Raw genomic sequence first — 13,538 nt, forward strand, 5'->3', positions numbered from 1 at the left:
CTCCCAGCATGCCCGGACAGCCAACGGCTGTCCGGGCATGCTGGGTGTTGTAGTTTTGCAACATCTGGAGGTCCGCAGGTTGTAGACCACTGTTCTATACTTTACATTGCACGGATCCCTCAACATACGATGGTTTCAACAAAGGATGGTCCATTTGGAACGGATTACCATCGTATATTGAGGGACCACTGTACATGGCACATTGACGTAACTGGTGGCTATTTCTGTACAGTGCTACAGAATATGTTGGTGCTATATTTACAAATATCATTCTATGTCAGTGTTTTACAAAACCAGGCTGCCTCCAGCTGTTACAAAACTACAACTCCCAGCCTGCCTACACAGTCTTTAGCTGTCTGAGTACGCTCGGAGTTGTAGTTTTACAACAGTTGGAGGCATAGGCGTGCGCACAGGGTGTGCTGGGTGTGCCCAGGCACACCCTAATCCAGTGGCGTTGCGACCCGGGTGCGGCCCGCACCGGGTGACACCAAGACGCTCCGCAGCACCCCCCATCTGTGCCCGACCGTCCTTCACCAGCCCAGAAGCCCGCCCGCCCGCCCCCCCCCCCCCCCCCCCCCCGCTGTGCGGTGCGCCTGTCCATCAGGTGCACCGCACAGCACTGCCTCCTGCTCCTTTTTGTGCCCCGCTCCGCTCCGGCTCACCTTCAGTTGGTCCCGGATTTGTATTTCCGCGCGTCACTGCCGTCAATATGACCATCAGGACGTCACGCTGTATTCAAGGACGCCGGCCCCAGAGCGTGACGTGATGGTACGGGGCTCGCAGGATTACCGCGCTGAGTGAGTGAATGTTATTTCAACCTGCCTACAGGGTCTGGGGGGAGGGGGTTAATCTGGGGCACCGTACTATCTTCCTACAGGGGGGGAGGGGGTCATCAGGGGGGTACTACCTTCTAACAGGGTGGGGGGATAGGGTTAATCTGGGGGGTACTGCATTCCTACAGGGGGGGAGAGGGGGTTAAACTGGGGGGTACTACCATCCTACTGGGGGGGGGGGGAGGGGGTCATCAGGGGGGTACTACATTCTAACAGGGTGGGGGGATAGGGTTAATCTGGGGGGTACTGCATTCCTACAGGGGGGAGAGGTGGTTAAACTGGGGGGTACTACCATCCTACTGGGGGGGTAATCTGGGGGTACTACCTGCCTGCTGGAGGGAGGGGGTTAATCTAGGGGTTACTACCTGCCTGCTGAGGGGAGAGGGTTAATCTGGGGGTACTACCTGCCTGCTGGGGGGAGGGGGTTAATCTTCGGTACTACCGGCCTACCAGGGGGGGAGGGGGTTAATCTGGGGCCCCAAGTAGGCAGGTAGTACTCCCAGATTAACCCCCTCCCCCCCAGTAGGATGGTAGTACCCCCAGATTAACCCCCCCCCCCCCCAGTAAGAAGGTAGTACCCTCAAATTAACCCCCTCTTCCTGCCAGTAGGAAGGTAGCACCCCCAGATGCTTGTGGCCTCCATGTCTATTTTGCTTTTGTAGGGAACTATACTGCACCTAATGTGGGGAACTATACTGCACCTAATGTGGGGAATTATACCGCACCTAATGTGGAGGAACTATACTGCACCTAATGTGGGGGGAAACTATATTGCACCTAATGTGGGGGACTATATTGCACCTAATGTGGGGAAACTATATTGCACCTAATGTGGGGGAACTATACTGCACCTAATGTGGGGGAACTGTACTGCACCTAATGTGGGGGAACTGTACTGCACCTAATGTGGGGAACTGTACTGCACCTAATGTGGGGGAACTGTACTGCACCTAATGTGGGGAACTATACTGCACCTAATGTGGGGAATTATACCACACCTAATGTGGAGGAACTATACTGCACCTAATGTGGGGGGAAACTATATTGCACCTAATGTGGGGGACTATATTGCACCTAATGTGGGGGAACTATATTGCACCTAATGTGGGGGAACTATACTGCACCTAATGTGGGGGAACTATGCTGCACCTAATGTGGGGGAACTATACTGCACCTAATGTGGGGAACTATACTGCACCTAATGTGGGGGAACTGTACTGCACCTAATGTGGGGGAACTATACTGCATCTAATGTGGGGGAACTATACTGCACCTGATGTGGGGGAACTATACTGCCAGCCTAATGTGGGGGAACTATACTGCCAGCCTAATGTGGGGGAACTGTACTGCACCTAATGTGGGGGAACTGTACTGCACCTAATGTGGGGGAAGTATACTGCACCTAATGTGGGGAACTATACTGCACCGAATGTGGGGGAACATACTGCATCTAATGTGGGGGAATATACTGCACCTAATGTGGGGAACTATACTGCACCTAATGTGGGGGAACTATACTGCACCTAATGTGGGGGAACTATACTGCACCTAATGTGGGGAACTATACTGCCAACCTAATGTGGGGGAACTGTACTGCCAACCTAATGTGGTCGGACTTATACTGCACCTAATGTGGTGGGACTTATACTGCACCTAATGTGGGGGAACTGTACTGCACCTAATGTGGCGGGACTATACTGCCTAATGTGGGGGAACTATACTGCACCTAATGTGGGGGAACTATACTAACTGTGTGCGTACATATATATATATATATATATATATATATATATATATATATATATATATATACACGCATGCAGTGTGAGTTTGTGCTTTAGGGTGCACACCCTAATGCAATAGGCTGCGCACGCCTATGGTTGGAGGTACTATGGTTGGGAAACATTGATGTAACTAGTGGCCATCTCTGTACAGTGCTACAGGAAATTTTGGTGTTATATCTGTAAAGCGAGAGAAATAACTATGTTTACATATCAGTCTCTATCAGTGTATCTCAACCAGGGTCCCTACAGCTGTTGCAAAACTACAACTCCCAGCATGCCCATGCAGCCATTGACAGTCCGGACATGCTGGGGGTTGTAGTTTTGCAACAACTGGAGGGATGTTGGTTGGGAAACATTGGGCTATATGGACCCAGTATATATGATTTGCATTAAATAAGGCACCTTTACAGATTGCTATGAAAATGTTTAAAAGGTAAATTAATAAAATCTGTGATTTTACAGAGTTAAAGGCCATTTGGAGCACCTAAAATTGTAAAGTGATTCGGAATTTGTTGGCGCTATACAACTAAAATGTCTATTATTATTATTATTATTATTATTATTATTATTATTATTATGCACATGAGCAATACAGCTCTACTGTAACTTCTTGTTCAAATAAGTATAGCCAAGAATCTACAGCAGTCGACTGGAAATAATGACATGTTGTAGTCCTATATTATCCATGTAGCAGTCAGAAGTTGTAATTACTATAGAGGACCCACATCTAGGAAAGGTTTCTACTATGTAGCTTCTGTCCTGAAACAGCAAACTCCTACGCTAGGACTTTACACACTTTTTTATTTTTAGATTTTTTTAAGATATTCCAATTTTTACTTTGAAGTGCCACTTGCAGTCTACATACAGCATTGCCTAAAGTTGCATGTGTTTCTTTTGAAAGCAGCTGAAGTCCAATAGTTAAAATTGGAAAATCTAGCTACAAAAAGCATGTGTGTAGCCTCAGCCTTAAAGAGAGGAGGAGGAGGAAGAAGGGACTAAGGGGCGTTAACGTTAAAAAAAAGTTTTCTACATCAGATATACAACATGGGCTGCTGGATGCTGGATACAGACAGTAACCCTGCAATCACAAGGCTCCAGAGCACACAAGTATCATTCCATTGCTATGAACACATTACTTTGAGGAAAGCATTACAAGTTATAGAATGAACATGAAGAGGGAAGAAGGCTGCAAACTTTTCAAAAGTTCCCACCTCTGGAGTCTGACACTGATCTGTGTTCTCACTACAAACCCAGCTGGATCTTACAATATAGATGAGGAGAACCCCTTGGTTTTTAAAGGACCAGATGGATCCCTGTTTGGCTACTCTGTCGTTTTCCACGGATACAGGGACGATAAGTGGTGAGTGTTCACATGAGTTATAGCAAATGTTTGCTATCATGTAGTTGCTTGTTACAAACTCCGCATTACGTCATGTTTAAGAATGAATCTGGTTGCTATCAGCGCATTCTTTATTTAGGCACAATGCAGATTGTACTTTATATAAAGAAGGCTTACTTCTAAAATGTGAACTTGATTTCCTGTTTATTTTGTAATTTGTATTCTATTTTAATGTTTATACGGTAATTCTATTTTATTATTTATCTATGTATTCATTCATTTATTTATTTATTTATTTGATTATTTTTATAGTTGTTTTTTTACTTATGTAGTGTTATTTGATTCATTGTTACGTTCAGGCCTATTCTGTTCTAATGTGTATACAGTAATCCGATTTTATTATGAATGTATGTATGTATGTATTTATTTACCGTATTTATTGTTACCTTCAAGCCTATTCTATTCTTACATGTATATTGTAAACCTATTTTATTATGTATGGATGTATTTGTTTATTTATTTCTTAATTTATTTATTTGTTTATTTCTTTATGTGGTTGTTTATTTATTTTATTCATTCATTGTTAATTTTAGGCTGATAGTGGGAGCTCCAAAATCCAACCAGACAACACGCACGGATACCAGCAATCCTGGAGCGATTTACAAATGCAAAATTGGAGATAATATTAATGGAACATGTGAATCAATGGATGTGGGTGAGTAGACGTGATGTCATACTGTATGTTGGCAATGTTACTTGATCTTATGCTTCTAGGTTTAACACCATGGTAAAAGTTTAGTTGTCCGATAACGTGCAGTGAATTATCTGATTCTATTTCAATGGTTAATTCACTTGAAATTTTTCCAGGGTATTAGGTTACACTAAAAAAGATTCTTGCTGACTCAGCGGGACAACCCCTTGTAAACTGCCTCTTGGAGAATAGAAGATGACAGGGGACCCCCATTCTCAGCTGATTTAGCTGGGGGCATGCTAATCCAAGAACATTAAGCCATTGTAAAACAATCATTAGAATGAATGGGCAATCTTTTACCAGGATGGTCCTACAGAGCAGAAAATCACAACTTTCAGATTGGGATTAGAGATGAGCGAATTTACAGTAAATTCGATTCGTCACGAACTTCTCGGCTCGGCAGTTGATGACTTTTCCTGCATAATTTAGTTCAGCTTTCCGGTGCTCCCGTGGGCTGGAAAAGTTGGATACAGTCCCAGGAGACTCTTTCAATAGGACTGTATCCACCTTTTCCAGCCCACCGGAGCACCTGAAGGCTGAACTAATTTACGCAGGAAAAGTCATCAACTGCCGAGCCGAGAAGTTCGTGAGGAATCAAATTTACTGTAAGTTCGCTCATCTCTAATTGGGATACTAGGAAGCATAGTTTCATAATAGGAAGAGTAATAGGTTATCAAATCTGGAATTATATTTTCACATTATTCATAGTTCTCAAAAAACAATCTGATTCAGAAAAACTATGGAAACTGCAATTACTAGACATTGCATTGTCACGTGTTTCATATACAGTAACTGGTTATAAACTTCTGAACTTTCTCTTGTGTAGCAGCCACCATAACAATCCATTGGTCATACAGGCCTTGCAGATGGCAAAGTGAGCTGGGACTTTATGGGTGAACTAAAACAACCAGCATTGTTTATATGGCTAATACGGAAAACAAAGTAATCTGTGACTTGCTTGTGAACTGAAATAAATTTGTACGTTACTATGGAAATATGTTGTTTAGTTTTTAAATTTTTTGGAACATGTCACTCACATTTGGGTTTATTGAATACATCTATTTCTTAAAGAAATTTACAATAATTGCGTAAAGGGGTTATACAGGAATAGAAAAATATGGCTGCTTCCCCCCCCCCCCCCCAAAAAAAAAACAGTGTTACATCTGTTCAAAGGTTGCCTCTACTGATGTGCAAGGGGCTGAGCTGCAATACCACACACAACCCATAGACAGGAATGGCGCTGTTTCTGGAAGAAAGAAGCCATGTTTTTTTTAAATTCTGCGCAACCCCTTTAAAAGAAAACTGTCACTAAACTCCCCCAGCACTAACCAGAGGCACTGGCTGGTAGTGCGGGGGACGCTGATCAACATGCTGCCTACCATGCCCGGATCCTTCACGCCGTTCGCCCATTATCTTCAATATCATTGATATGCAAATGATCTTCTAACTGGCACGGGTGGGGTTACAAGGCTATTTCTGGCACTTCTACGTCAGTGCCTCTTGTGCACAGTGCCGCCCGCCTTTTGAATACTCATTCCCTCCCTCAGACTGTTCCTCCCCTCCCCGCTCTGTACTGGACTCCACTGAGGAGGGAGGGGATGAATATTCATAAGCCGGGCGGCGCTGCGGACAAGCAGCACTGACGTCACAGTGCCAGATGGAGCCTTGTAACCCCGCCCGTGCCAGTTAGAAGATCATTTGCATATCAAGAATAAGGAAGATGATGGGCAAACAGCTGGACGGATGCGGACATGGTAGACAGCATATTGATCAGCGTCACCCGTACTACCAGCCACTACCTCTGGTTAGTACGGGGGGAGTTTAGTAACAGTTTTCCTTTAAGTAGGGGAAAAATAACATCTAGTACAGTGATCTCCAAACTGTGGACCTCCAAATGTTACGAAACTAAAAGTTTTCTTCTGGGGGTCCACTGATCCAATGCAATGTGCTAAAGTTCATTTAGATAATATGGTATGCATCAGATTTGTTCTTAGATGGTTATGGTCAGATCTCACGCCTACAGTATCCTGTATGGATGAATAATAGATCAAATAATTTCCTGGAGACTGAATGCTAATAGAACTGAGTTTATACATACTGTATGGACCGTGTATATTTATTTATTTATGTGCTTTTAGTGTAACTCCTAAGGCTAAATTCCTATTTAAAACTACCCTAGGCTTGTGGTATACGTCAGAAAACCTGACAACCTGTATATACACCACAGCATACTCTTACCTAATCTATTGACTTTAATGGATCTAACATAATCTAAAAGGGGGAGATTTATCAAAACCTGTGCAGAGGAAGAGTGGTGCAGTTGCCCATAGCAACCAATCAGATTGCTTCTTTCATTTTCCACAGGCCTCTAAAGAGGCCTGTGGAAAATGAAAGAAGCAATCTGATTGGTTGCTATGGGCAACTGCACCACTCTTCCTCTGCACAGGTTTTGATAAATCTCCCCCAAAGTGACTACATTCAGTAAATTTAGGATCGCATGCAGTTCTTTAGTGGGACTGAAAAGTGTATTCTATATGGTCACAAATGTACTAAACATAGGTGCAGTCAGACTGCTTTCAGTCCATTGAAATCAATGGATACGGCAAGGGTACACTGGTATACTCTGGCATACTGGTCAGCTGGCTTTCCAAGAAAGCCAGAAGAATAGGGCAGTTTTTAGATGTGAATGTAGCATGAGGCTGGGTTCTCAGTGCGTTAGCGCTTCCATCAGACATATCCATTGGCATCCCACCAAAAAATGAGAAGACAACATATACTGTAATGGAGGGCAGTGGATGCCATTCATTTCAATGGTGCCAACACTCTGGCCATATGCGCTATTTGAAGTGGGCTCAAAAGCACTATCTGCTGTGAATTTCAGTACACTGAAAATAATGCATATGGCCCGAACATTGACTCTGTTAAGCCCATTGAAATGAATGGCATCCATTGTGCTCCGTTACAGTGTGGGTTGTCATCTTGTTTTTGGAAGGATGACGACAGATACGTCTGATAAAAGACCTAACACCGTATGATCGTAGGCTAAGACTCTTGTTGTATAAGATAAGTTGTATGAGAGGTAAAGAAAATTGTTGCAACCTGAACTATTGGAATATTATAGTGTACTAGCATCACATACAATATATTAGGTAAGTCGTACTCGTTACTCCTTTTAATGTTGAAACTAGTTGGGAAAATCAGGAACTTTACATTATTTCTATTGCCCTCAACATCTGAATTATTTTTAGTTTTTATTATATATTTTATTCATTATATCACATTTTCTTTATGAATGAATGTCAGCTGCCATTGCTGCCACTGCTGGATTGGAGGGAATAATTGTATTCCCTTTTGTATTTAATGCAAAACAATTCAATTTTTCAGTTTCAAAATTCAATGAGGCTCAAGGAAGCTTGTTGTAACGTATGTGTAAAGGATGTGTATGTTTTGGAAAGGGGGTGGGGGATGGGAATTTATCACATCTGCTACATAGCATGGCTTGGTGGGATGTTCTGTGCAGGAAACAGTGTTGATCCGAAAAACACAACTTCCTTAAAGTTCTAAAGAAAAGGTTGGTATCCTGTGGCTTTACAGCTGATAGCAGACCTAACCCACTCAATGCTTTGTCTGTAATTAGGTCTCTTAGGATAATTGGCTAATGTGTGCACTAACCTGGTTCAGGGTTACAGATCTGTGCTTACGTATATATGGACATTGCAGAAACCTACAACAAAGTGATAAGTTCCAACAGGATAAAAGTCTAGTTTCTAGATAAAAATCCTGGAGCACTACAAGTCCTGTGAACACCACAACGTATATGTTCTGAGCTGTTCAGAGAAACAAGATGGCAGCTATAAAGGCCTATAGCATATCTCAATATATATATATATATATATATATATATATATATATATACAAAAAAAAAAAAAAAAAAAAAAAAAAACAAAAAGAGGATTGCAGCAGCACACATTGGTCCAAAAAATTGAGGCTCTTAGCGCACTTTTTGATCAAAACGTGTCCCCCATCCACCGGGGAGGTGGCCTCATTTAAGATGGGAACCTAGCACAAATTCTATATATATATATATATATATATATATATATATATATATATATATTGCATACAATATGTCTTCCATTCAATACAGGATTTGAAGAAAAAATATGTTCCAGGCTGAGAGAGTAGTGGACACATGGAATAGCCTTCCTGCAGAAGTGGTAGCTGCAAATACAGTGAAGGAGTTTACAGAGTACCTGTCATGATCTTGTTAAATGTTATAATCCTCACAGTTCACTGCCCCCATCAAGATAAACCTCCCCCTGCCTTTATTTTTTTATAATTTTTTCGTTTTCTACCTTGATATTGCTCTGTATTTTCTGCTCAGTCTCATTCAGATTCACAGACTGGGAAGGGGTGTTACCCAGTAGGTGTGACATCATCTGAAGCCATACAGGGGAGAACTTCCTCACTCAGTCTGCAACACACAGCCCAGAGCAGTTTAGTGTGAGATTAGCTATGATTGGCTGAGGCTGCACCCCCCCCCCCCCCCTCAGCACCACTCCAGACTGCATTTCCTGATTTCGGACTTCTGCCAGGCCAGCAGGAGTCCAAAGTCTGTGCGAGAGACTGGGGAAATGTGCTCTGGACAAGTAGGGAGACACCTAGTGGCAGCCTTTTTTAAACACAAAACATAGAAAACTTCACTTTTTTTTTTAAACAAAGTACATTAGAAAGATGTTTTATTTACCATAAGGAGTGCTCATTTAAGCATGCATGGTGTAGGCATAAGGCTATCCTTTATATAAGATGGGGTCAGGGACTCCTCATAGTATTCATAATATTGGGCAGACTAAATGGGCGGAAAGGTTCTTATTTGCTGACATAAAGCAATTCTTCTATCATGCCATCGTTCTTTATCATACATAAACACCATACAGAGACACGTGGAGATTCAAGAAAACTTGTGAAAAGAAAAAGTCGTTCAGTTGCCTATAGCAACCAATCAGATCGCTACTTTCTTTTTGAAAAGGCCTCTGAAAAATGAAAGCAGCAACCTAGTTGGTTGCTATGGGCAACTGGTCAACATTTCCTCAGCACCGATCTTGATAAATCTCCCCTATATCTCTATACTAACAAACTGTAGGGACTCAATGTGCCATTGTAACGGATTAGCTGTGTGAACAAACTGCAACTCCCATCATGGCCTGTCAGTCAGTGGTAGTTGATGCATAGATTGAGGGGTAAGGGCTGTCAAGTGTGCCCTAACATTATTAGTATATGTGTATCAATATACACTAAGACATTGACTTCATTTTATCTGGTCTGGCCAGCTATCTATATATCTATGTGCAGACATCTTTACATAGCCTTATAAGTAAAGGTCCAAAGCATAGTTAAGGTTAGGTTCACATTAAGGAATTTCCAACCAAAATTCTGCTGACGAATTTCGGTTGGAAATTCCAATGCACCAGAATCCCATTGCTGTCAGTGGTGGACGTTATGCCGCTGAAATTCCGTGGCCAAAATTCTGTGGTCTTGTTAATTTTTTTAGGCCTAATCTACTCTGCAGACTTTGCCATCTATGGGGACTGCAATGTCCGCACGGTCCTAGCTCCGACTAAATCAGCTGGTGATGGCCGGGCTCGGAATCTCCAGATTACATTTTTCCGGCAGGGGATTGTGTAGTTTGAACCTAGCCTTACAGTGTATAATGTGGGGCAGTGGTCTCCAAACTGTGGACCTCCAGAAGTTGCAAAATTTCAACTCCCAGCATGTCCGTTGGCTGTCCGGGCAATTGTAGTTTTGCAAGATCTGGAGGTCCACAGTTTGGAGACCACTGGTGTAGGGCCATAGTGTCCATCTGATAGGGGATGTGACTTCTGCATTACTGATAGAGGACCTATATTATATGTAAACATATTTAAAAAATGTTGCAAAATGTGAGCATGTGAACAGCTACACTTGTCAACAACTACATACAAACCAATATGAGAAGGAAGTACACACAGTATCTATTGCGACATCTGGGTTGGTGAGAAACATGCATATATTGATCTTTTTTTAGTTTTCCTATGAGAGGGGGCTGCAAAAAAACAAACAAAAAAAACACCTTCCTCTGTTGCGCCGCTATAGCTCTTTGGTCCTCCGGTCCGGTCTCCTTCCTTTCGTCCGTGTGCACAGATCGTCGCACTGCAGTCAGCATATCACCAGCCACAGCTATGTCCCGCCTTGGCTGGTGATAGGCTGAGTGCAGTGTCAGTAAGGAGTCCGGGTAGAAGGGAGAAGGCAGGGCCCAGACTCCTTAGTTGGTACATCATTTTACTTTATACAGCCAGTAGAGGAGCAGGGACTCCTGTCAGCTTACTGTATTGCCCATGGCGGTAAGTGATGATGCTATGCAGCATCACTAAAAGGAGATAACCAGTTATTCCGATTTTAAAACCTTTATGTTTTTAATAACTAGGTAATCCTTTTATCCCCTTAAACTCACTGGATCAGGCACTCTGCACCTGGAAAGTGTTGAGCTGGATATGAATCAGCATTAAAGGGGAACTCCGATATTAGACATCTAATACCCTATCCTATATGATGTCTGATCATGGGGGGGGTTAGACTGCTGGGACCCCTGCAATCTCCTGCCCGGCACCCCATCATTCTGAACATTTATGTTTAGAACGCCAGCTGTGTATCTCCCATTCATGTCTATGGGAGATATACGAAGATAACAGCATTCGTGTATCTCCAAATCTCCAATAGGGATATATGGAGGGGGCATGTCGGGCACAGCTTTGGGGTGTAGTCGACAGAAATCCTGCACAGATTACCAGGGTGCAGGGCAGGAGATTGTGAGGGGTCCTAGCAGTTGGACCACCCACAATCAGACACTTATCCCCTATCCTGTGGATAGGGGATAAGATGTCTGGTACCGGAGTTCCCCTTTAAATCTTAGGTGGTTCACTCATCTTTACCTATAACTTTACTATCTTTACTTATTTGCAGGAAACTAGCTAATAATAGTCAAGAAAAGAGCTCAGGACTCCCGTTATTGTTAGTATATAATATCACTATGCTTTAATCTTTACCATGCACAGTTCGTGATGACATCTAATTAAAAACAATTGAGTATTCTTTGTAATTGTTAAATGTCCTCAGGGCCCATGTTCTTATTGTTCTGGTTTAAGTATAATTTGCATACTAGGAGCATGCTATAGTTAAACACATGCACGATAATGTAACCACTACAGTATGCATCCCTCAAAAGCAATTCCACACAAGGCATGCAACATTCATGTAGTTAGGGGAAAAAAGGACGAAAATTCTAAATGAAGTCCATTGGTGGACCCCCTACATGAGCAGCCTGTTCAGATGCACACAGGCCCTGTGAGTAATAAAGGCTGCTGTCATCTGCAAAGGAAAAGGGGAATCTTAAAAGAGTACTCTGGTGGAAAACTTTTTTTTTTAAATCAACTGGTTACATATTTGTAAATTACTTCTATTAAAAAATCTTAATCCTTCCAATACTTATTAGCTACAGAATACTGCAGAGGAAATTCTTTTCATTTTGGAACACAGTTGTGGTGGACCACCGGGTGAACGTCGGGACCACGGGTGTGGCAGTGCGAGTGGTGGGATCTGATGTTATTAACCCCAGGGGTCGGATGGTATTAACCCCTATGTGTTCATGATGCCAGTGTGGTTTTCTGGTTCCGGAAAACCACACGCCTGGATTCTCCGTTATCCCATGGGCTAGTAGTGAATAAAGAGTTCACAACTAGTTATGGTCAAACGGAGGCTTTACTGAGTAGAAGACAGGTGTAATTATCTTCACAGCTAAGGCCAGATTTCCCATAGAGGTGGCAAGGACCCAGAGGACCTCGCAGCTTGCTGGACCAATATACTTGTAATCAGGGGTCAAGTCTTGGAAAAAGAAGTGAGGGAACTCACCCATGATTTCCACTCAAGGGCTGGTCCTGCTAATGGGAATGGTGTTCCTGCTGTGAAAAAAGTACAGAGTTCCCACGTGTTCCTGCAGGACTTGACCCCTCCTTGTAATAAACTTGACTTGACTATGTGCAGGACTTGACTAGTTTCAGTTACAGCAGACATAGACTTGAGACTTACTGGAGAGATGGTCACTTTGTGGCCTTCCAGATTCTGATCACTTGTCCTGAGATCTCTGGTGGTTGCTGTACTCAGCAAAGACTTAGATGGTACAAGCTAAGAGCACTTAGCTCAAAGAGAATGAACTGTAATTTCCACCTCTTTATATAGTGGGGGGCTGGACTAAAGCCCATTGGTCAAGCTGTTTGTCATAGGTTAAGCTTTTGCTCTCTGGGAGTACATGTGACAAAAAATCATGTGACTGCATAACATGTGACTTGCTTACTCACAGGTCCTTGAGACCTCCCACAGGTTCTTTATACTATCCAGACATACTGTCTATGCATTAAAGTGACACACACACCATATAAAACAACAGGGAGACAACAGGTGGAGACCGTGCAGGGGAGCCCCCAGGTCACTGAGGCACTCAACCTGACAGGGCCTACAGGCAGTACAGGACTGTGTACCTGTACTGGGATATCACATCGTGAACTCTGCTGATGTCACAAGCACAGTGCTCTCTGCTGACATCTCTGTCCATTTTAGGAACTGTCCAGAACAGCATATGTTTGCTATGGGGATTTTCTCCTACTCTGGACAGTTCTTAAAATGGACAGAGATGTTAGCAGAGAGCACTGTGGTCATGATGTCAGCAGAGAGCTCTGTGTTCCAAAAAGAAAATCATTTCCTCTGTAGTATTCAGCAGCTTTGAAGTACTGGAAGGATTA

General features: G+C 43.0%; 1 protein-coding gene across 1 annotated transcript in view; it reads left to right on the forward strand.

Annotated features, from left to right (window-relative positions):
- The first annotated feature begins 3,703 nt into the window (after positions 1-3,703).
- ITGA4 (integrin subunit alpha 4) overlaps positions 3,704-13,538 on the forward strand; it is a 155,561-nt gene continuing 145,726 nt past the window's right edge. Inside the window, exons 1-2 of the mRNA XM_056534623.1 lie at positions 3,704-3,977; positions 4,550-4,671. Of these exons, the coding sequence (XP_056390598.1) occupies positions 3,781-3,977; positions 4,550-4,671 (319 nt within the window). The 5' untranslated portion in view covers positions 3,704-3,780. The remainder of the gene's footprint in view (positions 3,978-4,549; positions 4,672-13,538) is intronic.

This window comes from Hyla sarda, chromosome 8 (genome assembly GCF_029499605.1).
Source record: "Hyla sarda isolate aHylSar1 chromosome 8, aHylSar1.hap1, whole genome shotgun sequence".
Classification (NCBI taxonomy): domain Eukaryota; kingdom Metazoa; phylum Chordata; class Amphibia; order Anura; family Hylidae; genus Hyla; species Hyla sarda.